This window comes from Leptinotarsa decemlineata, unplaced genomic scaffold (genome assembly GCF_025532065.1).
Source record: "Leptinotarsa decemlineata unplaced genomic scaffold, Ldec_3_MD MMD2_tig00026282_RagTag_RagTag, whole genome shotgun sequence".
Lineage (NCBI taxonomy): Eukaryota > Metazoa > Arthropoda > Insecta > Coleoptera > Chrysomelidae > Leptinotarsa > Leptinotarsa decemlineata.
The window spans coordinates 17,282,843-17,309,777 of NW_027412668.1; the positions used below are offsets into that span (position 1 = coordinate 17,282,843).

The 26,935-nt window shown below is 34.2% G+C and overlaps 3 protein-coding genes across 3 annotated transcripts in view; 2 read left to right on the forward strand and 1 right to left on the reverse strand.

The window, feature by feature from the left end:
• Positions 1-26,935, reverse strand: part of Adsl (Adenylosuccinate lyase) — a 115,569-nt gene that overhangs the window by 33,135 nt on the left and 55,499 nt on the right. The window lies entirely within an intron of this gene.
• LOC111509645 (uncharacterized) lies at positions 1,016-17,940 on the forward strand. Its single transcript, XM_023165421.2, has 5 exons — positions 1,016-1,504; positions 5,574-5,896; positions 11,710-11,783; positions 11,841-11,994; positions 17,715-17,940. The coding sequence occupies exons 1-5, from the start codon at positions 1,427-1,429 to the stop codon at positions 17,866-17,868; spliced, it is 783 nt and encodes a 260-aa protein (XP_023021189.1). The 5' UTR covers positions 1,016-1,426; the 3' UTR covers positions 17,869-17,940.
• LOC111509644 (uncharacterized) lies at positions 20,121-25,635 on the forward strand. The gene is made up of 4 exons (XM_074179541.1): positions 20,121-20,395; positions 20,449-20,641; positions 22,095-22,235; positions 25,311-25,635. The coding sequence occupies exons 2-4, from the start codon at positions 20,544-20,546 to the stop codon at positions 25,633-25,635; spliced, it is 564 nt and encodes a 187-aa protein (XP_074035642.1). The 5' UTR covers positions 20,121-20,395; positions 20,449-20,543.

A 26,935-nucleotide genomic window follows, 5' to 3' on the forward strand; every position in this document is an offset into this window, starting at 1 on the left:
GTGAGATTTCTTCGGCATGAGTGAGTTTTCGAATTTATTGGACGAGATTCTATATGGAACAAGACTTAGAATGTGGCTAAAACATGACGATGCACCACCACATTTTGAAACTGACGTACGGAAATACCTCCACGATTATTTCAATCAGAAATGAATAGGTAGAGGTGGGCCTGTGGTGTGGCGACCCAGGTCACCTGACCTGAGCAAAATATTTTTTTCATGAAGATATATCAAATGGACTATATTTACCAAACTCCTCCAACATCTATATAAGACATGAAACGAAAAATCACTAGAGCTTTCAGGGAAATCCCAGAGGATATGCTGGTAGAGAATTCGTTTAAAAAAAGACTGACATTATGTGTTGCAGAAAATGGTCGTTATGTTGGAAATCATTTGGACTTCTTTATTCAACAAAAAATTTAGGCGTTATTGTTCATATTGAAAAAATGTTGAGTAAGTGAACGTAAATAAATGAATTTTTTGTGGTTACAACAATTAATAAAACTGAGTATAATTTGTAAAATAACTGTTTTTTTTTGTATACCTCTGACAAAAATGTAGTGATGTTGACTAACTATTTCTGAAAAAATTCACTTGATTGCTATAGACATGCGGTTGGTGAATTGAAAAAATATTGCCTACAAAATAGGTTTTTCTGAAATAACTTGGCAATGCGGCAAGGAAAATTAAACAAAAATTCTTTAGAAAGTTGAAGAAATATGGAATTGAATGAGGTATTTATATACTGGATGTTCTATTCAAAAAAATATATAACTTTGGTTGGCCACGGTCAACTGAATCACCCAGTATGCGAGAAAATAATTTGAAAAATAGTATTTATCGATATGACTGCGAAAAAAGTGTAACAATTCGAAAAATTGTTTTCCCTGATAGTAATGAACCGAGGGAATCTTGTTGACTCACCCTGTAGAATGTCAGTGAAAAAATGTATCTTCAGAGGTTGTTTCATTCTGACAAGACATGACAAGTAATACATCATGGTTCTAAATTCAAGAGACGCATAGATCAAAATTGATAAGATGGCAGACATCCGCGAATCGAAAATAAATCCGGATATTCGAAAGATCATATAACAAAATACAAGAGAGAATGTTATATCTTGTACTCAGTATAGTTACATATTTTTTAGATTCATGATCATTTTGTAGTATTTGGAACGAATTGACAGATCGGCCTTCTCTTTGTCTGAGAGACAGACGTCTTGCGTATTGTCAAAATGACATCAACATGATAATTCAATACAGAAAAACATTAAGGATTAATTTTGCGTTAAATTCAGTTATGTTAACCCATTCGGTCAATGTATTCAGTTAAGAAATACAAAGTATTTCAGTCTCTAGTTTCAGAAAACCATTCACCATTGTTTCATTTAGTAGTGTAATACACGTCCCCGAGTTGGCCAATGTTTGCAGTCGATAAACCTAAATTCTGTGCATGCCTCATTTCGGGAAAATGTAATTTTGTCAGATGCATAGAGCTGGTAAGTACCTGTTTTTTGAAATTTGGTTTATTCGGTAACATATTGTTACCACTACATAATATAAACAATATACAAAATATAAAACAAAGTCGCTTCGCGCTGTCTGTATGCTTAGATCTTCAAAACTACGCATTTTTCCAAAGCGGGTTTTCAATATAAAGGGAGATTCAAGTATATAAAACATGCATGATATAGTAGAGAAACACTGATAATTTTATACTTAGGTCTCTAATGTGATGTCGTAAATAAACACTATTTTTTGCTCTTACATTGCAAACGCTGCGCTGTCTAAACCCTATGAGATAGATCAAAAAATTTACTACATTATTGTACACTTTGAAAAGGTCTACAAAAAAGTCCGCGATATTATAAGCCTATCTCTCAGAGTTAACCAACAATAACCAATTTTTATCCTTGAGAAATAATGGCTTATTTACGAAGCGGTTTTAAGCATAAAAACATTGATCCTTATCCAATTGAGTACCTTAAATACAGTATGCATTTAATATAGTTCAGTATAGGTCAATACGGTCCTTTACAGCATATAATTCAAATAAATATTGTCGAACATATTACAGATTTGGAATGCAGGGAAATAGCGGTTGCAACGGTACCGGCCGGGCGGCCGGCGGCGCGTGCCTATAAATAGCGCGTCGAAGGCCGCGCTTCGTCTTATAGCACTTTATAATTAGCAGTGATTGCACGCATTGACATGTTTATTTAGTATCAGCATTGCACTCATGCGGAGCCAGGGCGAGTCGATATACTGTTCACGTATTCACTTACTAAATTGAAATTTACATTACTTTTGATCTGGAGGGAATGATTGAGAGTGAGACTAACTTTCTTCAACTCATAACGATTTCAGAATTGAGATTAGGACACTTTTATAAATTTATTCCACTTGATTTTTTGATTTATATTTAACAGTCAAAAGCTACGTTCATGTTTGTTGAAATGTTGCTTAAAGACGACATCTTTGCAAAATATCTGACGAACATCCATCATGAGTCTCAGTGAAAAGCTTCATCGAGACTCATTGAGACTTCATTGAGACTTCATTGATAGATGTAATATGTGTCAGTAATGGGATGGAAGTAGAACATTGCAATACAATTGATATGCTCGGTATAACTGACTGGGAAGTAACTGGAAATTCTCATTTACTGAAATAACTAATGATCATGTCTGGGATGCTCTGAAATCTCTGAAATCGCAGGCATTGGGTTTAGATAATATTAGTCTGAAAATGACTTGCCTTTCTGCATAGAGGAAGTAAAACACATTTTCAATGAATCCTTGAGAACAGGTACATTTCCTGAATTGTGAAAAATTGCCAATCTCATTCCGATACCTGAAATATTCACACCTGAAAGTTTTAATGATATTCGTCCCATATGCATCTTACCTACATTTTCCAAACTTTTTGAAAAAATACTTTCTCTACAGTTCAGACAATACCTGGATTTCAATAGTATCTTACCAGAAGTACAGTCTGGCTTTCGTTCGAAACATGGTACACATACGGCTCTATTGAAAGTCATAAATGATATATGTACTTATGGTGATAAATCTATACCGTCGATCCTAGTTCTCCTGGATCAAAGCAAAGCCTTCGATCTTGTCAATTTTCAGCTTCTTCTTGCGAAATTGAAATTCATAGGGTTTCAAGAAAGAGCTTTGGAATTAATGAATAGCTATATCCGAGGTCGATCACATCTGGAGTACCCCAAGGTAGTAGTCTTGGGCCCTTATTATTTGTAATTTTCATTTTTGATTTTCCATTATGTTTAAACTTATTAACAAAGATCTCCAAAACACTCAAGTTTATTCTGAAAAACATGGCTTGCGTATCAACCCAAACAAATCTGTTGCAATCTGCTTAGGCCCTCAGAGACAGACTTATCAGATCAAACAACATAGTCTCAGAATGAATCAAACGGACATTGAATGGGTTGACTCAACGAAAAATCTCGCATTGATTATCGATCAAAACTTGAACTTCAATGACCATGTCCAAAATATATTTGAAATAGCGTTCTTCAAACTGAAATCACTTCAAAAATTTAAATATCAACTATCAACCGAAATGAAACTTAAACTAGTCAAATCCCTCATCTATACACATATAAAATACTGCGCTCCAGTGTATTATAATTTTCTACCGGAATATAATCGACAAAAGTTGCAACGCATTCAAAATTCTTGTATGCGTTTTGTTTGCTGTGTACCTTATAGAGAGCACATTACTCCTTTTCTGATAGGATTGAGAGAATTAAACATAAAGTGTAGAATGGAATATCTGATCACAATATTTCTTTTTAAACTCATCAAAAACAAAATACCCCTGTATTTATTAGAGCTTATAGTACGTCGTTATAATATCCGTAGCATCAATACCAGGTTCAATAATTTCAACATTCCAAACCATGTCACATCTAAATACGAAGGATGCATTTCCTATCTGGCACCGTTATTTTTGAACAGGATTATTCCTCTCCTGAATTCATCTTTATATGAAGTGAAACATCATTTGAAATCAACTTTGTTGACCAGCATGGAGTAATGTATTGTAGTGTAGTGTTTTCCTTTACTTTTCTGCAAACTGAGATGTATTTATCATACTCTTTCTTTTAATTTTGCCGCTGAAGAAAATTGAATTATATTAGGTACCTTATTGCTCATAAATGTTATTTGTATTACTTAGCAGGAGGGGTGGAAGATAGCCATAGGCTAACCCCTACCTTTTGTGTGTAATTTATGCACAATAAAGCTATTATTATTATTATTATTAGTATCATATCTTCAAAGCTTTCTGAAAACTATTTTCAGTAGTCATCTTGGTACTGCTTCGAAATTTCGAATTTTTGTCTTATGAGTCCTACCCTAAGCAATGATGTTAATGAGCGTGTCTGATAATGCTTCAGGGAGGTTAGGTTAGGTCCGAAGTAAATGGGTCTATTTGATCCTCCACTGCAACCCGTAAGAGTTTATTGTGGCTCACACCTATTCACACTCGACCAAATAAACCCAGCTTCTTAACGAAGCTGATAAGATTGTATGGTGAGTGGTCTTTCAGGTCAGATGGTAGGAGTACAGCTCTGCCGAAGTCCTGAAGGTTTTTTTTATCAATGGTGTCACTCAAATCTGACGATACTTTACAATTGCATGTTTGTTGATTTAGCCCTAAATCCTAATCGCTTTTGGGATAGAAGGCTGCATTTCTCCGGTATTTCTCCATAATATTTTTTTCCAATATTTGGCCATAATATAGTTGTTCATGCCCAACTTGTCATCTTCCTTGTGTAATGGTTTTATAACTGCTACTGTTGAAATGTTTGGTACTGTTCCGTACAAAATGATAAAGTTTATCATCCAAGCGAGAGGATCTGCAATTTCTTGCGCTATCATCTTGAAATTATATGCTGCTTGTGAAAAGCAATACGAAAAAAACGCCCAGTATAGTGAAATACAATACCGTAATCATGCTTCAGTCACCGTATTCACCAGATTTGGCCCCTGCATCTTTTTCCTGTTCCCAAGGTTGAAGACACCCATGAAAGGACGGCGTTTTGCGATGATTGAGGAGAAAACCGAATCGATGGATGAATCGATGAATCGCTGGCGTGAGAGTATCATATCTAAGGAGGACAACTTTGAAGGGGACAAAATAGAAATACAATAATAAATGTATTTACAATATATTCCCTCCAGAAATAATAACACTGCTGGAACAGCAGTTATTGAAAAAATACAATCAAGTACTGATACTCATTTGTATGTTAACAAAAAATATCCTTTTGTATGAAACACAATTATTTTACTAGACCTTTATTTTATTACGGAAAACAACCCCAGAAAACTTCTTTCCCTAATTCGAAGTCAATGACAGTTGACAACAAGCAATGGAAAGCCACATTGAGTAAGCTACATGACGTACATAATAAAAACAAGATTCATTCAAAAACTACAAGCCAATTAAAAATTCTTTTATATTCCGTTACGTGGAAAATTGTAATTTTCAAAGCTGTCAACAGTAAAATGATAAAATTGTTCTTTCTGTTTTCAGATACTTTCTGCATTTTGCTTGACTTTCGCCATCCTGCTTTATTCGACTCCTCTACATATGGTGACAAAAATTATTTTGTTGGCAGTATCTTCAGCTTTTTGGCTCATAACTTTTTTCGATGTGGTGTCATGGTGGATATGGCATCGCATAGGACCCAAAACGTGGATAATGTTTGCCATTACAGCTTTTTTCACGTATTGGCTCTGCGGGGGATTTTTATTGTTTCTTAGGGGAAAAGGAAATAACTGGCTGGCAATCATGGAATGTGTACTCACCGTCATAACTGGATTCATTTATTTATTTGATTACATCTGGGTAACAATGTAAGTAAATTTTCAATAATATTGATGAGTTTCTTCATGAATGAATACACAAATGGTTCGCCCAATCGTATACCTTTGCAGGAATAAATAAATTGATCAACTATTCATTTACATTTACAACATCTTTGTTTATAGGAGCGAAATTGAAAGTCAAGAGTGACATAAACAGCAACAAAAAAAAAATTATAAATATCGAAAAGATACCAGAGAGAACTTGAATAAATATAGTTTAAAAAATTAAAAAACACGCTTTTGAAGAACATCGAACTGAAATATTGAATGTTTTTTAAATAAGCATAAAACAATAACGAAAGAAAAATACTAGTATTATTGTGAAAAAAGCGACAGGCGCTTGATATACAAAAAATATGGCACGAAATGCCCACGATTTTTTCACAATAATACTAGTATTTTTCGTCCGTTATTGTTGCTTATTTGAAAAAAATATTTTTAACTTTTTAGTTCGATATTCTTTAAGTTCGATTTTCGTCAAAAGCGTGTTTTTTAGTTTTTTGAACTATATTTATTTTTCACTTTTTAGTCCGATTTATTGTCAAAAATAATTTTATTTTAAGTTCTAGTCACCAGTATTATAAATCTTCAACAGACTGCGCACGAATGTGAAATTCCTCTCAAACAACATAATAAAGTTTGAGGTCTTAAATTCTATAGTAATACTGAGATGCCGTAAGGCTTCAACAGAAGGCGAACAGTTGTAAAATTTGTTTGGAAGTAAAGAGAAAATTTTCAGTAATAATTTCAAAAAACAATTCAGTCTTGATGTTTTGATTTGAAGCTTCATTCAAAATATTAATGGACTAAAAATATTTTTTCAGTGAATAGTTTTATTTTTCAAATCAATCTCTTGATTTGATATGTATGTCAAGCACCATAATTGTAATTTCTCGATTTTTTTAAATATTTAAGTAACTGAATTTATTTTAGGTATACAATTTACGATAAAGTTTTCATTGTTGAAATCCATATTCTGGTTTGCTTTCAAATAATCGAATTAGATTTTAAAATGTATCTTCCATTTCGTTCAAAACATTTTTCTGTACTGAATCACGGGTAATTGAAAATATTTAAATATTTCATCTGTATTACAAAATTTCGCTAACACTTATAATTTTCAAAATATGTTTTTTATTTTGATTTTCTTTTGAACAACCTATCAAGGAGGTTATGTATAGCGCCATCTGCCCGCGAATAGCTCATGCAATAATTATTGATAGTTACATACAGAGCCATCTGCCCGCAAATAGATCAAGCAATAATTGATAGTTATGTACAGCGCCATCTACCCGCGAATAGATTAAGAAATATCAATGAGGTTACGTACAGCACCATCAAGCAATAATGCCGATAATTCTGTCAATACAGATCCCGAGCTTGAGAGTTACAAACAAACATACGTGCAAACAAACATACATACATACATACATACAGGTGAAGCTAATATAAAGCGTGTAAAAAATATTCTCAACTTTGTAGTTCGATGTTTTTTTAAAGCGTGTTTTTTAAACTATATTTATTTTTCATTTTTCAGATTCGTATGCTATAAAAGCGTGTTTTTTATTGTTTTTTAAACTATATTTATTTTATCTAAACTTTGGGATCAATATTGTTTAGAAAAATGATCATTGATATTTTCCGATTCCGGAGAGGGATCCTGAAAATCAGCTACCAAGCCCAAGGCAGCAGGCGCGCAAAGGAGGGTTACAAATAAGGCAGCAGGTGCGCATGTTGATAAAAAAATACTGTTTTCAAATGAAGAAATACATGTAAAGTGAGTTCGAATTATATCAAGGAGTTTACGAACAGCGCCATCTGCCTGCGAATAGTTCAAGCAAAAATGTCGATAATTCTGTGAAATACAGATTCCAAGCTTGACAGTTACAAACAAACAAATATACATAGAGATGAAGCTATTAAAAAGGGGTAAATAATAAAAAAGAAATAATCAACAAGAATCTAACGAAGCTGAACTTTTGAAGAATTGCAATTTGAAATATCATTATCAGAAACAAAAACATTTCTATTACAATATATGAATTAATTTTTTATGGAGAAAATCAAAGTTTTCATCGACCTCTCTATGGTACTTTTACCATCCACAATCTGAAAAAAAAATCTAATGGAGAACTTCATAGAGGTGTGGAGAGAAGAAACATTTTAGTTTACCCCAAAAAAAATTGCGCGCATCATGAGATTCTTCCAATCATGAAGACAGAGGCAGATACTAAGATTTTCGTCTCCAAAACATTGAGATAAGTAACTTCTCGGAGTTAAGTAGAAAGTTTGCCCCTTCTACACCTGTAAAAAACTCTCCATTGCGATTATAATATTATTTCAAATTGTGAGAAGTGAAAACACCCAAAAAGGTCGATAAAAAGTCCAACTTTTGATGAATCATTGATTTATTGATTTAATATCGATAGAAAATAATCGTCCTATATGAGTTAGCCTTTTTATATAGGCAACAACTTTACCGATGTATTATCATAATCGTTCAATTTGTTAATTTCAAAACACTTACTATTGAATAAATTCTAAAATAGCCAATTTTTCCTAATTTAATCAACTTTTATCTATTACGGTTTTCGATTTTCCTTGCTGATCTTCCTTATGTCGTATACAGTTCTTGACTATGATTCTGAACATTTTATTGATATTATTATCATTTGTGGGATCATCATTCAGTGATGAATGAACCTGTTCCTATCAATGGCCTCCCAGATTTCTTGATCTCACCTTCTCGACTTTCATTTAATGGGAGATTATTTTAAAATAAGAAAGATTATTTGGAAATAGGGAGGCCATGCTCATGTGAACTGCTTGAAAAAACATAAGTTGTAGTACCGACTGTTTCGTCAGCTACTGCGGCAGACATCATTAGTGGTATGTATGTTGACTATGAGTACGAAGGTTATATTATTGAAGTCTCAGCACCGACTAACTGGTGAGCTCAGTGTTAATTCGTATAGATAATTTGAGAGGGAAATGGGGGTGATGGCGGGGAAGGCAATCAGAACAATCCAGCAAAAGTGGGGACCAATAAAAAACGAGCATTCGCCATTATTCTCGAATATAACACATATTCTACTGAAATGGTTGGTACTTCGATAATCAAACCCCTGAAAACCTTACAAAACAATTTAATCAGCAGTTATAGATTAGCATATTTGGAAACAACATTGGAGTTATATAAACCAAACCATTTATTGGACTTAAATTCTCTCTATAACCTTAAAATCAGCTGTTTCAGTCATTCTGTTGAAAATGATACGAATGACCAAACCAAATTACTGTCAAAAATCAGAATACTAACAAAACTTGGGAAAAAGTCGATATATCACAATAGTATCATTATATATAATTAGATTGCGGATACCACCATTACTACCACTACTACTACTAACACTGAAAAAAAATTCATTAGTGGAATTTCATAGTTTGTACGTTTTTCTATAGAGTCTTCGTGAAGCTACATCTGTTGAACGTGTTCTATTCCACATATGATGGCATCGATAGGTCTTTCAAATGAATACAAAATTTCAATAAATATCTCACATACTTTGTTGTATTCACATTTAAAGACAGGAAGTGCTTAATGAAAGATCCTATGTTACATTTTTATTCGTTTTCAACAAGTATTTTCTGCAACCAATTTTATATATGACTGCATTTCATTGTCATTTTTTTAAAGGTTAGGTGTTATCTTGAAATTATCTTATTTCTGTTATTTCATAATACATTTTAGTTAGTTATACTCCCTAATTTTAAGCATTTATTGTTTTTTAGAAATATGAACTGAATTGAAGTTTTAGTCGACCACGGCCTACCAACCAGGATTTTGTTTTCTCTAATCGTGACTCCGGTTGTGAAAGGCAGACGCGCCCCGAAATTCTGCATTGAGAGTGTCATTGTTGAAATATCGTGTCTCCAATGAGCCAAAGCAGACCAGCATCTCACACGCTCGCATAAGGCTCAATTCACACAGAACGAGCGTCTAGCAGTGACGAGACTTCGGCATGGCATGGACGTAGTGGAAGCATGGCGTATGCAATGCACACAGAGGAGTGGGACGGCGGCGAGAAAGGATGTCAGTAACCTGTTGGTTGTGTGGACTACAACATGGATTTTTCAAGCAGTGACGAAAATTATGAAGATATGTTGGATTTGGTGTATTTTTTAGCCAATTTCCTGCCAGGCCTGGTCTTGAGCACTCCTATTACATTAATGAGCAAGACTAAAATCAAATGAACGAGGATATTTGCCAACTTTTTTGCAAAATTGTATGCTGGAGTCAACATCATCCTGCATTTTTGAGGATGAACTCGAAAAAACTCGTGGCGAGGAACTGGCGTGCCTCTTCTTGTACGCCAAGAGAGAGGGCAAAGAGACGGGGCGAGGGCAGGAGGGCGACCGCCCGCGTTGTCTGTACAAGGCTAATAGGGCTTATCTGTTGCCAGTGCAGATTGTTATGTTTTTGCCAGAAATTCCTTTCTTGGTTATTTCTTTTGTAGCGATTTAGATACCAGCCGTGTTAGGAATCACACGTTAAAAGGTAAAACCTCGCTAGTCCTTAGCTCGCACAAGTTTCTCAACTTCTGACAGTTGTCGTTCATATGGAGGCAACAGCTGATTAACGGAAAAACAGATTTCAAACAATTTTTTTTGAACAGTTCTGTTTGGACCACGCTGGTATTTTTTCCATTCCCCACTCAATCCTTAGGCTTAGTGATCTGGAGTACACTCCACATTCTCAGCCTTTTTTGGACTGTATTATCTGTATTTTGTAGAGTTCATTAAACACCAACCTGGGTTCAAATGCATCATTGATTGACTGCAGCAGAGGTTGCGCAGTAACCGCTTTTAGCCATATGCTCAGCCTCAATTGACCCATTCCTACTTCGAGGTTTACATCAGCCGTGCGCAATCGTAACATGGTCATTAACGTACAAGTCCAGAGGGGTCAGACCTAAAATGAATTCTATTGTCGCGGTTGATGTTGTTCTCATGGCTCCTGTGGTGTTTAAACAAGCCAGTCGCTGTATTTGATATAATTTTTCGATGGCCGTTGCTTGTAGAGCTTTCGGTTCCCATACAATGGCTCCGTACATTAACATATTATTGCAGTGTAGATCCAGGTGACCACACGGGGTGAAATACCCCATGCGTGACCCACTGTCCTCCGACATTGCTCATAAGCCACATATGCTCTTTTTGTCCTACTCTATAAGTGCGAGTTCCATGTTAGCTTCCTGTCGAGGATAGTACCAAGGTATTTCACCTCTTCAGAGAAGTTTAGTTTGCTTTTGAATATTTCGGGAGGTTTCGAGTCCGATCAACTTCTTTTCCTGGTAAAAAGGACCATCTCAGTCTTCTTGGGATTGATCGACAGTGAGTTTTCCTTATTACATGTTTCTATTAATTTGAGCCTATCCTGCGCTCTATCGCACAGTGTGTTCACAAATTTGCCCGTCTGCAAGATAACTATGTCATCTGCATATGCAATTGTGTAGAATCCATTAATGTTGAGGTGATTAATCAGGGTATCCAGAACTATGTTCCAGAGAAGGGGTGATAAGACTGCTTCCTGTGGATATCCCCTCATGACCAGTCCTCTCACTGTAAGAGACAACATATTTCAACAACGTCCGTCTCGACGTGACGCGTCGCGTTGAATTGTACGATACGTGTCCTCGTAGTCGAATTCGAAAAGTGGAACAATGAAACAATAGTAGAAATATCATATCTCTCATCAATTATTTTGAATTGAAAATTCTGAGGTGACATTTCGATTTCAGGACAGCGTGGGACTCATCTACAAAGATAGGCCCAACTGGCACATTCATAGACAAATCTGTATCATCATGTTTCCGTAAGTTTCGTTGGAAACGATTTCAATAGGTAATAATACATTTGATACTGGTTTCAGTTTTCGAAGTAAACGAGTACGAATGCCCAATTTTGAAGACTAGAGCGAGAAGATACCCGACTACAGTAAAGGCGCTTAAAAACCCTTCAATGTCGCATGGAGGAACATTCCACGTCTCAAAAGAGTTCGCGCCATTGTCAAGTGCCTCTAAAGAGTGAGTAATTAAGCTTTATACACAAAGAGATAAATTGAAATCGATTTTGCCGGCATGTTGGTGATTACAGCCTTCTTTAAATATTTCACCAGTAAGTAAAAGTGAAAGTTTTCATTTGATACTGGTGTTACAGAATCGTGAGTCAATATCAAAAACCAATCTATCAAAAAAATTTGTTTCACACTAAAACAAAATACGACGCGCGTTTCGCTAACCAAGTTAGCATCAACAGGAGATACTATGACTAAATATCATTGTGTTACGTTTTTATATACATTTGAAAAAATCATCACCTTACTTCTGGATATGATCTTATGCCTAGCTTCCTAGTGAGGGACTGTGCTCAGGTTTTTGCTTATCCATTGTCAAAAATATTAAATACAATCCTAAGCGAATCTCATTTTTCTGATCGAAAGAAACAATAAAAACCCAGACCTATTCTGTGTGTAATCTCTGTAGTATTAAGCAGTTTTTGATAGAAGTAATGGACATAAAAGGGCAAGTTGACGTTATATATACAGATTTTGCAATGGCATACGACAGAATTAGTCACTACATCTTACTAGAGAAAATAGCTCATATGGGTTCAAATCTCTCACTAACTCAACTTCTACGATCTTATTTGGATTTGCGTCTTCACCGTACCTTTCACCATCTGAGGTGCCACAAAGCTCCAATCTAGGACCCCTGTTTTTCCTCATCTTCATAAATGATCTCACCTCCGAGCTTTCGTGTGGCAACTTGCTTTTTGCAGACGACTTGAAGATCTTTTCATCTATCACAAGTTTAGAGAGCCGCTCTTACCTGCAGGCTCAATTAGACCTGATAGATAACTGGTGTCAAATCAATAAATTGGCAAAAAATGTTGAAAAGTGCAAAGTTAGCTCTTTTACATGTAATGCCAATATTATTGAGTATTTTTATACTTTCGAGGAGATAATACTCGTTTGCGGGTGACGTTCGACAGCAAGTTGACATTTGTTGGCCACACCAATGCTGTCGCGGCATCGGTTAGAAAAATGCTTGGCTTTGTTCTGCGAAACTGTAAATCATTCACCAATATCACCGCCTTACCCATACTTTATATATCTCTCGTTCGCTCTAAGTTAAGAGTATGCTACTTTGATTTTGTATCCTCTCTATAATGTACAAAAGGAAACTTTGGAAAATGTGCAATGGCGTTTTCTGAAGTTTCTTGCATTTAGGACTGATGGCGTGTAGCTTGCTATAGAAACTGATCACTCCTCACTATTTCAAAGATTCGGTCTGCCTTCCTTGGAGCAACGTAGAATTTCATCAAGTATTATTATGTTATACAAAATTTTACATTGTTCCATTGATGCACTCTCTTTACAAGAACTTCAACGTACCTCAAGCTACTACACGTAAACAGATCACTTTCTATACCCCTCCAACTCCTTGGAAAAGTGTCTCCTATAAATTTGATTGTAAAAATTGTAATACCCTCTGCAGTCAATGTGATATTAATTTCGATGCACTGAAGATCATATTATCCAAAATTGAACAAACCATCATCTTGCTTAGTGTCTTCATTTCATTTTTTTACAAATAATAATTAATAAATATGTCAACTTCTTAGAACTTCTTTTGAATAAAACAGACAGAGAGTTCATCCATTTTTGTGAAATAGGGAAGAAAATAATCATTGATAAATTGTGATGGGTATCCATTCAGTTTTTTTCAACCCTGCAGAACTTTGATGCAGTTTAACAAGATTATCCTTATGGAATGTAAATCTACCAGTTTTATGTTCTGGACTGTGGCGTCCTTTCTTTATCAATACAAAAATTCGAACCGGCTGGTATGAGAATGCGATTATTGAGACCTTATATGAAGTAGTAGTATTTTCATTCCTATGTTTTTGTGCTGGGATTCCTGGTTTGTGGTTATAATCCTCCAGAGAGCAGAGATATGTGAAAACGTGCTAACATCAATGGAGGATGCTCAAACATCACATCTTTATCAACTTTTTCTGCGGGATCTAAATTGAAACTCCTGTTTTAAGAGATTTTTCAGATACCTAATAAATCCATTAGGATAATACTTTGAATACCAAGCCTAGAAGGCTCACCACTAGTTTCACTACGGACTGAGCTTTCACTTTCCCATATTTCAACACTATCTAGACTGCTGATGAAGCGATGGACGTTTCGAACAATCCTTTTTCAACTTAATTTATCTTGGATTCGCACAGAGTTGAATAAGAATTCGTTGTCATGCATCGAATAACATATTGAGGCCACTCCAATCCATTGTCCAACTTAATTTTTCAATTTCAACATATCAGTATCTCATTGAGAAGTTTTCATAACACATATATTGAATCATAGTATCAGCTATCATCTTGTTATAAAAATTAATGAAATTTGCTTTACTGATAATTTGAAACTAGACATACGTAAGTTTCTGCGTTTCAATTAGGGTGCGATGAAAATTATTTTTACCATTGAAATTCAAAGTATGAATGAGAAACCACCCTAAGATCACTTGGTTAGCGAAACACGCGTAGAAAGATAGTATTTTTTCTGCTCGGACTTCCATCATCTATAATATAATACAAATTGATTTGAAATCCCTGAAAAAAATTAAAAAGATTACCCGAAAATAACAATTTTATTAAAAAAAAAAAGAAATTACAAAAAAATAACATAGTATTAGTACCCACAATCGCCTTCGGGTGATAATTGTGGATACTAACAATCGAAACGTCGTGACGTAACTTGGTTTGGAATCTTTTAGTTTTCATTTTTCATTTTTTGTTAATATTTTTTTAATTTTCAGCTTTTATTAATATTCAAATTTTTTATTTTTTTGGTTGTTGCTTGTATATTATTTCTTTGCAATTTCAGTTTTTTGTTCAATAAAATTGTTATTTTCGGTTAACCTTTTTAATTTTTTTCATGGATTTCAAATCAATTTATATTATAGTAGACAATGGAAGTCCGAACTGATGAAATACACCACAAAACATTGTCAACCACCTTCAAACAAAGGTAGTATTTTACTTTGTATTATTTGAGTAATTTTATGCCAGTGGTTCCAACTCTACCTATCAAGTCAAAAACCCAGTACTGAAATGCGATGAGTATTATTTTTGATTAGTAAAATGATTATATCGTTTTTATTATATTATAAAATAATTTCGACAAGCGTAAATATGGTCTGTTTGACATATTGAGCCAATAAAAAACTTCGTATCATGGAAACTTCGTATGCTATCGTTTATCATAAGATCGTGGGTTTGAACCCAACTTGACCGAATATTATTCAGGTTGGCATTGGGTTTTTTTGCTACATTTTATGTCTGATGAAACTGCGAATTGATAATACTTCCTACGTGACTCAGGGAATTATGACCATTGTGTACCCAGAACATAGGGCTAATGACCATATCACCCAATGCCATTAACTATTCAAGAAAATGGCGATTAATTAGGTGAACATATGCATTTTCAATCATTATATTCACAAGATGATTCAATTTCCATTCATTAACGGAAACAAGTCCAAAGTTTTTTAATCTGTCGTCAGGTATTATTTGTTTATTAATAATAATTCTTTGTATCAGCTGGGTTATTTCGGATCTTTTTCTTTTGTCGAAATACTAGATTTCTAATTTTCTTTTGGTTGAAATGATGAAAACATGCGTTTATTTTTTTTTTCGCCGTTATGTATTCATCGATCTTGAAATAATGATACAACTACATAAAGTTGTGTACTGTGTGAATAACATGAATAAGAGAGGACCCAAAATGGATCTCTGAGGTACACCAATGACTTCAATGAAATCTATATTTGTCCTTGACTACAATACTTTCTGTACGCGGGATGATTGAATGAAATTTGATATTTTTTTCCTACAATACATTCGCTCGTATTAGATTGATATCTCCGAGAATAATTCTGGTGATGTCCAACAAAACAATTTGACAGTTGTGAAGAGATCGAAAACCAGTCTGAAATTCAAGAAGAATATTGTGCGACACTGTATTCGCAGTGACGAAAGTGGCAATTTCAGCTTGGCTGAAAAAAGGCAATTTCGTGTTGGATAACTGAATTTTCGATTCATTCCTCAAATAAAATTCATCTTCTCCGCAAATTTGGGTTCGAAAATTAAATTATACATTTTATTCTGTATTATATTTAATGATCTCAGCAAAAAATTGGTGATTGTTTTTTTATCAAGTTATATAATTTGAAGTGATTTCAGAAGTAACAAATCTATATATCATTTCTTTGATACGAAAAAATCGTTTTCTTGAAATCTTGGCATGTTCAAACCTAATTAATTTCTCAACAAAAATCCGAGTAGCAGATTAGATGAGTTTTATTGCGGTTTCTATTGATTGGATACTTCAAAATTGATGATATTAGATAATAGCTATATCATTATTTCGAATTTATTTCGTGGGTTTGTTGGTCTTGGTGTGCTGGTTCATACGTCTGACGTTTATTCTACGACTGCGGTTGACATTATAAAAGGCAATAAGACCACGGGCGAAGTGGGTTTCCGGTTTTATTCTATGAGCGGTGGGGGTGGCTTCGTTCCTATTGGTTAGATTGAATGTCCTACTACGCGAGCAATGAAGTGTAGGTAGCTACCTTTGTTAATGTTAATTATCTTCTCCTTTCGGTTGAAATTGTTAATTTTTCTGATATTTTATCATCTCCCTATGTAATTTCGGATACTAGGTTAGGTTAGGTCCAAAACGAGTGGGTCTATTCGACCCTCCACCGCAACCCGCAAGGGTTTATTGTGGCTCACACCTATTCACGGCTCTGCCGAACTCTAAAAACCTGATTCGGTCTCCAGCGGGACAGGCACAAAGTATGTGATCTGCTGTTTGATCATTTTCCAAACAGAGGCGACACACTGTATATGATGATTCAAATGACAGTGATCTGTAAGAAGGCCTGTTAGACATCGTAGTTCATCCCTACTGTAATCCAACAACTGTTTGGTATCAAGCTTCGAAGGGTGAATAAACGTCTTGGACTGAGCCAATCCTGGAAGATTCTGTTAGAAGTCCAAAAATCTTCTTACCATCAATCTTTGTTTGGCAAGGCGTAAAACGATGCCAATGACAGGTCCGATGAAGCTGCTTGCAGCACCCTCCTTTGAATGAGAGTCAGCAGCCTCGTTGCCTTCCAGACCAGTATGGCCAGGAATCCACACCAGAGACAATCTGTTAAGTTTTCTTATCGAGAGTCGTTTTTGGTAATTTGCTACCAATTTAGACGTTGCTCGGTAGGAGCCAAGATCTTCCAACGCAGCTTAACTGTCCGAGAATATTTTTATTGACTTGTGTACGAGGTTGAATTCTTCCAATCTCTCCACACACAATACAATTTCGGATAATAATAATAACTCTAAGTTCTTTCGAGGATTTGGGTCACTTCAATCGCGATAAAGGAGATATTTTTTCTGAGTGCATGTTTCACTACTGTTGATTTACTCAGTACTATACAGGAAGGAGATTCAGAAATATGGAAATATAATCTAGTTACCGACATAAATGAAATGGAATGAAACTGGAGACCCAAACCCAATGTAAAGCATCTGCATTGAAGACTGTTCGATGTCTCATCGCCATTGATGCCTATCGCAGCCTTAGACAAAACGTCAGACACAGTTATCTACGGCCTTGAAATTATACACTTGTGGATATGTTATTTTACTAATATCGTAACAATTTCAGTCCCTGTCACTGCCCGAAAAAGAGCTCCAGGTCAACGTCAACGTCACCTGGCAGGCGGAAAAATGAAGAACATTCGCACAATTGCCATCGAAGTAGATCGCCTGAAAGTGAAGAAAAAAGTACGAAAAACTGCAAAAAAAACGCAATGAACTAACAATGCGCACTTGGAATTATCCAAATCTATAATGTGTACAGTGAGAAAAATTAAAGGACCAATGTATCTGAACCAGGATTTTTTTCATGTACACTCACGATTATTCTACCTTCAGGGCAAACAAAAGTATGATACTGAAGTTTGTTAGTAGTTTGAACATGTGGTTTATCACATAGAAATGAGTTTTCTAAAATGATTTCCGTAACATTCAACATCTACGCACCAAAACTAGCATTTCATCAGTTGGCATCAATGATCGATTCAGATAATTTCCTGATAACCTTCCTATTTGAAGATGATCACTTGGTGATCGAAACACGTGTCGAGGTGTTAAAAATAACGATTTGGTGTTGGGAAAAAACTCCAGTAATATTAACCATTACTTAGTTGTGAAACACGCGTTTTGAAGAGTGTTACAGTTTTGTTGTGCACAAGTGATTTTCTTGAATATTGTTTATGTTTGATAAACGTTATTTTTCCAAAAATGAGGACGAGGAGGAGCTTAAAGAACGTTTCAAATAACGATTTGTGTGAAACTCAAAAGATTCGTGCCAATCAATACAGTTGAGTCGACGAATGAATATACATGCGTCATCAATTCGTGAATCTATATATATCTATCTATCTATAATATATAGGCTACAATTTAAAAAGGTTTTGTTATTTTGGTCATAATAAAACGATAAGTAAAAGTAAGTAGGAAAAATTCTTGCTACCTGAGAGCTATCTTGGCGTCCGCTACCTATACTGTTGGAGTCACCTGCATATAATGTACCGTAAGATTGTTTATCGTAATTAGTTCTAAATAAAAGTCTGCGATGGTATATATCTACCTCTTATGTGGTAGCCACTATATGCAAAATACTGAACTATAAATACAATTGATTTTGATACATTTTTAACAATACACATTCTAGAATATATGTCAAATTTTCATGAAAATTGATACAATTGTCGTTTTAAGTATTCAATATAGATAAACTTTGTCTTTTACACAAAGTAATTTGGACGAATCCTTCAAAATTTATAAGATAATTTATCATTCATAAGATTGACTTGACGCAACGCAGTAAACCATTACCGTCGCATCTACTGTAAGACGACGGGGTACAATACGCGCGGGTAGAGGGGCGGTCTAAGCAATGATGCGCCATCGCCGAGAACGCGACCCGAACGCGGGCAGTCGCGTTACATTGCAGTTGGAATATTTTTTTTAGTTACTGTATTTTAGTTACTGTATTTCGCCCGTATAGGCGAAAATACTGAACCTAGAATCTTGAAATATGCAGGCAGGTTCTTTGTATAGCGTGAATAAGCATCAAGAAAGGGAATCTGGAATTTCCACCTCCACGGGGGAAAACTAGGGGTTGAAAGATTGTATTGAATTTCGTCAGTTTTAAAGTTGGAAACCTGAAGTTTTGGGTTGTAACTATTTGTTTAAAATTGTCTGTAACGAAACTGAATGTGAGGAACCAAATTCTACGCGGGCTAAGCCGCGGGCAACAACTAGTCTTATATAAGTCACAAACTGATGAAAACGAAACAATATGGCCATTGCTATGAATATCCTAACCTTTTAATGAAAACGCTTTCATTTTTGAAATTCATTGATAGTAAAAACGCCATGCTACATTTTCCATTTAGGTATTCTAATACGCAGGAAAATAGACAGAGCCATCCCCAATTTGAGTGATAAAAGTATGGGTTTTATCACGTATTCTATTGATGACATATGTGTATTTTTTCGTCAACCTAACTGTCATATTGTAAATTAGCAACAAATAGGAAAAAACATCGTGAAGCAACTACTATCAAGTTTTTTTTTTCATCTCGATACGAACTTCAATACTTGAAGAATGAACTGTGTAAAAAAATATATACTTATGTATTTCATATTAGGAAAAATATTCAAAAAACATTTTTTTTCGAAACGATGCAGACACATTTTCTTTGAGTTTATGACTTTGAATTTTTAGACTTGGCGAATGACACTTGAACCAAATTTATGATCGTTGTAAAACAGATCATTCTTTGAATTGAAAGGGGTATATTTTTAGGATTGATTAATTTTTGGGAAAGAAAAGTTAAGATTTTCTACTAAACTAAAACATATCTTATCATAATGAAATATTGTGAACAGTAAAAAAATGAATTTAAAAAAAAACGAATGAAAATATATAGAAAAAACTACATACTTGCTGAACTGAGCAAATCAAAAACCTTTTTTTCGAACTGGGTTCACAGGAGTAGGAAAATCATATTGGTGTTAGCTAAATTTTTAAAGTGAATAGCTGAAACATCATCATATGCTCCTCATCTCCAACTTCAATGTGAAATGCTACAATCTACACATTCAACTAGTAACTTACAACTACTCGTTTTTCTGTTTTGAAGAGTGTTTGGGAAATATGGACTCTTTTTTATATTCTTTCGAATAGTTTCACATATACAGGAAAACAGTCAAGCGGAAGGTCCACTTTGAAACAATTAACATTATCTGAAGTATCCAGAAGAACGACAACACATTGTAATTTTTACCCATTTTCGTTCTTTCTTGATATCATAAAAAACTTCTTTCAGGTAGGAAAAGAGTTTCAATTGAAGCATCTGGAGATATCATTCAAGACATTTATAAATTGCCGTCTTTCAAAAACAGACTAGAAGAGAAACATAATATGTATTATGTTTCCACTGAGAGAGATCAATTGAGGGCTAGCCAATCACTGGATACTGTGCCAGAAAAAGAATCAAAAAGTTCGATGGATTCAAAGAAGTAAGATTTTTTTCTTGAAAACCGCGAAAAATGTATGAAATGAAAGTGTATATGCGTAACTGGCGGAAATTTTGGACATTAAAGGATATAACATAAATGTAGCGTTATCAGGAGGAGTTGTTTTTCACTTTCACTTCACTCGATTCCTCTATGGATGTTTGAAAATACGCACACTACATTTATAAGTAATTTCAAGGGCAGCGGGTGCCTAGACAAGCGAGAGAGTGTTAGTTAGGTACCTATTTAGTTCTAGTGAACAACTCAATCAAAGACAGTAACGACATTTCTTAGCAACAAGTGGAAATACCCTACTGTTTTTGTTGAGAACAATCTGATCTTCCACGCGCTTCAAGTCTAGACTAGAACCTTCCTTATCGATATCAGAAGTACGTCGTCGGCGCGACGGAGTTTGTTGAGTCGAGTAACCGAAGCGATACGGTCAGAGAAGGATTTTAGTTATACTGCGAGGAAGTGATTGTGAAGGTGTTGTGCATTTGTTTGTGTGCGATATCCATAACTGTTGTGTCGAATCACATAACTGTTACGATTTTGGGATCTCCAATCAATTCTTAAAATAATTACAACGAATATGATACACCTGACATCAATGAGATTGTGAAAAACAAGATAAGTCAGGAATCTGGATCCTTGAGCACAAAATAATTACCCTCTTTCATAACTTTGATATGATTTTTAACAACCGTATATTGTGTACTATATAATTGAATAAATGAAATTTTATAATAAAATATACATATAATTCAGTACATTTTTTTATTTGAACCTACCCCGCCTACACATTCTGAATTCAATATGTGGCCCTCTGCAAAATTGGGTTTGACACCTCTGGTATAGAGTTTGAATGGATGATCATCGCCCTGCGTTTATCACTTTCATTCATAAACAACTCTATTGACTTCGAATTTTTCTCCAAGTTTTTCTGGCATGAAGTTTCAGGATCATCCCTCAGAGTATCGTAGGTTTCTGATTGAAAAAACCTAGAGGAAGATGACTTGTTGCTCTTGCTTAAAACTTTATATTAGTCCCAAAGAATAAAACAACATATATATAGTTTCTTGAATGTGAAGATCAATTATATACGTTTGCAAACGATCTTTTGGCACAGGGTAATGAGTTCAACCACTATGATGTATTACATTTGGAAGAGAAAGATTTGAATCTGAATCTCTTGGAATGTTTGGAAATGAATAGAATTGAGAATTCTGCTAATTCACTGAATGACCAAATGATATTGAATTCTTTTTTTCTGTTGAATCTGTTTTTTAATGTCGAAATTCAATGAGCTGGTAAAATTTCTTATATTGGGCTTGGGAAAAACTAATCTTTTTTACCTATTTGAAACGTCTATTTGGAACGTCTATTCTAAAATAAATTCTGAAATTACCTGTAAGTATTTTTTTTTTCTTAACTGTAAAAGGAGTATATTTTTCAGTGCTTTGGAGTCAAAAGAAAATATAAGAAGTGTCGAAGATGAAAAATTGGAACCAAAGTCGAAACATTCCATACAAAAAAATATGGAAGATGAGCAAGAATTGAAGTCTTTTACAATTGTTCCCTCTAAAGAATCATTCAGGTAGGTATATACCGGGTGTCTAAAAATTTATAGTACGGTATGATATCTTCGAATAACTCCACGACTCCATGACTTTCCTAAACAACAGTAGCCATCACTTTCCCAGCTGAAAAAACAGTCGCCATCATTTTCCAAGCCAAAAAACAGTTGTTTTTTTTGGAGCTGGTTCCCCTTTTGCAGTCCACACAGTTTGGAGTGTATTTTTATTTCGGGCGTATAATGGTATATTCAAAATTCATGTAAAGTAATTAATCGGCGTCAAAACTCGGGTTTATTGCGACTAAACTGCACCAACAGAGCACGTTTTTGGTTTGCGAGCAAACGCGGCACCAAGCGCGCGGACAGCTTTCTCATGGCGAAATGTTGATTTAGTATGTAATCTCTGCTATCTCTACCACTTCAATTCGGCGGTCATCTAGCACCATTTGGTGAACTTTGGCGATTTTTTCGTCGATAGTTGCAGTTTTTGTTCGTCTCGAACGTTCATCGTCTCAGAACCTCTTACCACCACGTTTGAATTCAGCTGCCCAAAATTTCACCGTGGTAAAAGATGGTGCAGAGTCCTCACACACATAATCCAACTCATCTTTGATTTGCGTAGGCGTATTAGTCTGGGTCACAAGATCCTTTTTTTGGAACTTCTGTTCAGGGCACCAAAAATTATGATCCAGGGCTCATTCGATTCGAAATGACCTCTAGCAACTTTTTGAAAAATTTCAAGAGGGGCTCGAAAAAATTGTAAAAGTTATATACAATTTAGTAAAAAAAGAGGGGTTTGCTTTTTTTGGAAATATCTCGGAAAATATTAAAGATATTTGAAATTTGAAAAAAGATCCTTAAAGAGGAGGAAATTTACTAAAAAAGGTCTTGCCTACTGAAACTATATCACCAATATTTATAATTTTAATTCAGAGGCGAAAAAAAATCACATACCCTCTAGACACTTGAACAAACGAAAATCCATGGAAAATATTTTTCCCGTGATTATTTTATTACATATACTTTAGTTGATTAACTAATTTTTACGTTTCAAATTTACATAAAAACCCTGATAATTTTTAAGCTAAAAACCTCAAATCTAATTCACTTCTTGGAGCTTTTCTTGAAAGCATTCAAAGAAGATTCCCATTGGGAAATTTAAAAAATTTTGATTTTTCACTTTGTTATTCACAATCAAAGACGTTAAAAAGTGAAAAATTCAATCAAAGCAATGAAAAAAAATATTATTTTAATATTCAAATTTATTCAATATTCAATTTATTTTTCATAATTTTCAGCTCAATTTGTTTAAACAATTGTTATGAACAAATGTATTGTTTATTAGAAATTTTTTTGTGAGGATTTTTATCGGCTATGATTTTTAAAAACAAAATAGTTTCTTAAAAAAATTTTGTTATTGCTTAGAAACGAATTTGTGTACCAACATTTTTTTTGCTACTAAATATGAATATTAAAGTACGATTTTTTTTAAAATCATAATTTCTATTTCTCTTTGATATTCTGACAAAAAAAAAATTAATTTATATTTTCTTTATTTATTCAATGAACAATTTGTTTTAGACAAATTAATTTTAACGATATATTTTTTTAAATACTACTAAAGAAACAAAAACAACCATGTATCAGTTTCAAAAACAAATATCTATTGACAGCTGGATATTTCATTTTGTCCATTTTCATAAAATCACTCCAATCAACACACTCAAACGACTGTTATATAATGAGTGCGTGTACAAAATGGCTGAAACTTTGGGGAGTCACTGTCAACAGATGAACAACGAAATTCATTAGCTTTTATTTACGAGAGCTGCTATCTTTATGTTGGAGTCGGAAACTTTTCATACCACCTGAATTTTTCGTATTTCTCATTCACAGTGCATTATGCGATGATTGGAAAAAAATTGGAGAAATCTAATCATTCATTCAAAAATAATTTTTAGGAAAAAACGTGACTTTAAATCAACTATTCATTTTTGCCAGTAAAGCATGCTTGAGAAACCTTACTTTTTGAAAAAACATTATTTCCACTGCTCTTCTTCTCATCAAAAAAATATTTGTTTTCATTTTTATTCATTCACTGGCAAAACTGAATATTGAATTAACAAATGCGTTTTTATGTAACGAAACCATTTTTGAATATTTTTTTTTTCAGAACATTGTTTGCATTAGTCCAAAATAAACTCATTTCTCAATCACCAGAACAGCAAAACTCTATTTGACGTGCGTTTCACCAACCAACAACTGAAGTATATTCATTCAAGATATGAAGTTTTCTTCAACTCCAGATGACGCCAACTTCGTTGGCGAAATACGCGTAGAGTCGAGTAGTGCAGTTCTGATGATTGGGAAAAGTGTTTGTTTTGGATTTATTCTAGGCCGAAATTTCGAGTTTTATCTTTTATTTGTATTAGTAATTAGACTTTCTTGCAGAAAAATAATTTTTACGAAAATTTGTTTGTTTATTGTTTATAACAAATTTCCAGTAACAAGAATGGAAAATTGAAAAAACATATTTATGCAGCCTCTCAAAAAAAAAAACAAAGCAAGTGGAATATTTGAAAAAAAATTCATGTTATTTTTATGTTTGTATTTTTCAACATCTTTGTTCATACATGAATAAAAAAAAAGTTTTTTTAAACCTTTGACTTGGAAAGAATTGTTATCTAACAAAAGTAGATATAAATGAGAAAATCAATTCGATAAACCTTTTTTTCCTTTGGATCAAAACTATAAATGGTGGTACAAAATTTTCGGAAGGACAGACTTTTTTTACTATATTTTCAGCTCTGTGAGGATCTTTTTTAAAATTTTGAATATTTGCAACAATTTTTGTGATATTTGCAAAACACATTTCTTTTTGTGTGATTAAATTATTTATAGCATTTAAATTGTTTGTTTGTGTAACTTGGCTCAAATCGTTAGCTGCTCTGGGTAATTTACGATTCGAATAAAAACTGAATGATAATTTTCTGCGAAAGCAAACTCAAATTTTGCGGCGTGACATTTGTGACCTAGACTATCAGTAACCTACCCCGAAAATACTCGTAAGTTATTATATTATTGTTCTCGTTTCAGGCTTTCAACAAAAAATCTTGTCAATGTCAATGATGAACATGATGAAAATTCATCAAAACATATTTTGACATCTCACAGAACAGATGAATCGACCCATGATACCGAGTCAGAAGAAAAGCAACAGAAAAAGTCACGGGAGTCAATTATATCTTCAATGGTGAAATTATTCTCTAGGTACAGTGTAATAGGTTCTTCTTTTGAGTTATTTGGATCTGAACTTACCAGATTTTTGGATTTTATCTTTATACACAAAACGTGGGAAACTTCCCAAGAAAGAAAGAAAGCAAATAACTTTTTCCAAACTAGAAGGAAAAGTCATTTTTAAGTAACCTCTTTCATATGAGCAATTAATTATACGAAAGAAAAATCCTTCGAAACAACTATGTTCCAAAGGCATTGGTTATGTTTAACGTTTGAGGTATCCATGCAAAAATAAATCAAGGGACAACCAATCTGGTAACCTAAGTGGCCATTCAATATTGCCTCTCATTTCAATCCAGTGCTCTACCGGGTGTCAACGAATCTATTAGACAAGTCATAACTTCGAGACTATTAGGTGTATCAAAACGAGATTTGGTACAGATAAATGGTATGGGGAGAGGAGAGTTTTCACATATTTTTCACTTTACGGTCACTTCCGGTTTCAGCGGAAATGGCTCCGGTTCTGAATTTTTAAATGGAACACCCTGTATATTGTAACATTTTTGGATTTCTGAGGCAATTCTGGATCAGAAACTGACATTTCCGGAAGTTTTTCAGCCTACTTGATTTTTTCAGAGTCACTTTTAAAATTGCATCTAGGTGGCCATGATCGGACGTAAACTAATCTATGGACCTCAGGTGATATCAGAAAATTGCAATAGCGGAGTTTTAGTGACTAGTGTGTTGAATATGAATGAGACAAGTTTACAAAATAACATTTTCGTGTCTAACTATTATTTTTCAAATGGCGACCATTTTTTGACAAGCACTTTCCGAAAAAAGGATTTTTTGACAAATCTAACGATACTAATTTATTTGCGATTGGATTACAAATAAGAACATAAATTAAATATTACTGAGGAAAATACTCGATACAAATTCATTTACTTTTGTCAAGGGTGCCATGGATAGGAATGATGCATAATATTTTGCGGTTATTTCCATCAAGTCCACTTTGGAGAACAAAACGCTCACCTAGGTTATGACAGTGACATAAGCTTTATGAGCAGAAAGTAGAAGTTTCTCTTGATTTTCGTTAATTTTAGTTTAATTTTTCGTCGAAATAATGTATACTCAAAGTGAAAAAGTGGATATGTTGTTATTGTTTGGAGAATGCCACAGAAATTCAAGGAAAGCTGCTGAGTTGTATGCTCAGAGATATCCCAATCGGCAAAACCCATCTCATCAGTATTTTCCCTATGTTGAGAGTCGTTTTAGGCAAGAGGGAAATCGAGACGTAGAACAGAGGTTTGTCATAAATGAGGAGACTGAGATTAACGTTCTTGCTATGGTAGAAGTTGACAAAACGGTTTCTTTAAGAGAAATTAGTAGAGAAATGCAGATAAGTCACGAATCAGCAAGAAAAATACTGAAAAAGCACGGATATCGAGCATTTAAATATCAGTTACATCAACATTTGTATG

What these genes read in the sequence shown, in the direction of transcription:
- LOC111509645 (XM_023165421.2), top strand. Translation starts at nt 1,427, where the DNA reads ATGTTTGCAGTCGATAAACCTAAATTCTGTGCATGCCTCATTTCGGGA. An exon ending in TTGTCAGATGCATAGAGCTG is followed by an intron (nt 1,505 to 5,573) that starts GTAAGTACCTGT and finishes TTCTGTTTTCAG; the next exon opens with ATACTTTCTGCATTTTGCTT. An exon ending in GATTACATCTGGGTAACAAT is followed by an intron (nt 5,897 to 11,709) that starts GTAAGTAAATTT and finishes TTTCGATTTCAG; the next exon opens with GACAGCGTGGGACTCATCTA.
- LOC111509644 (XM_074179541.1), top strand. Translation starts at nt 20,544, where the DNA reads ATGTATTATGTTTCCACTGAGAGAGATCAATTGAGGGCTAGCCAATCA. An exon ending in AGTTCGATGGATTCAAAGAA is followed by an intron (nt 20,642 to 22,094) that starts GTAAGATTTTTT and finishes TATATTTTTCAG; the next exon opens with TGCTTTGGAGTCAAAAGAAA. An exon ending in CCCTCTAAAGAATCATTCAG is followed by an intron (nt 22,236 to 25,310) that starts GTAGGTATATAC and finishes TTCTCGTTTCAG; the next exon opens with GCTTTCAACAAAAAATCTTG.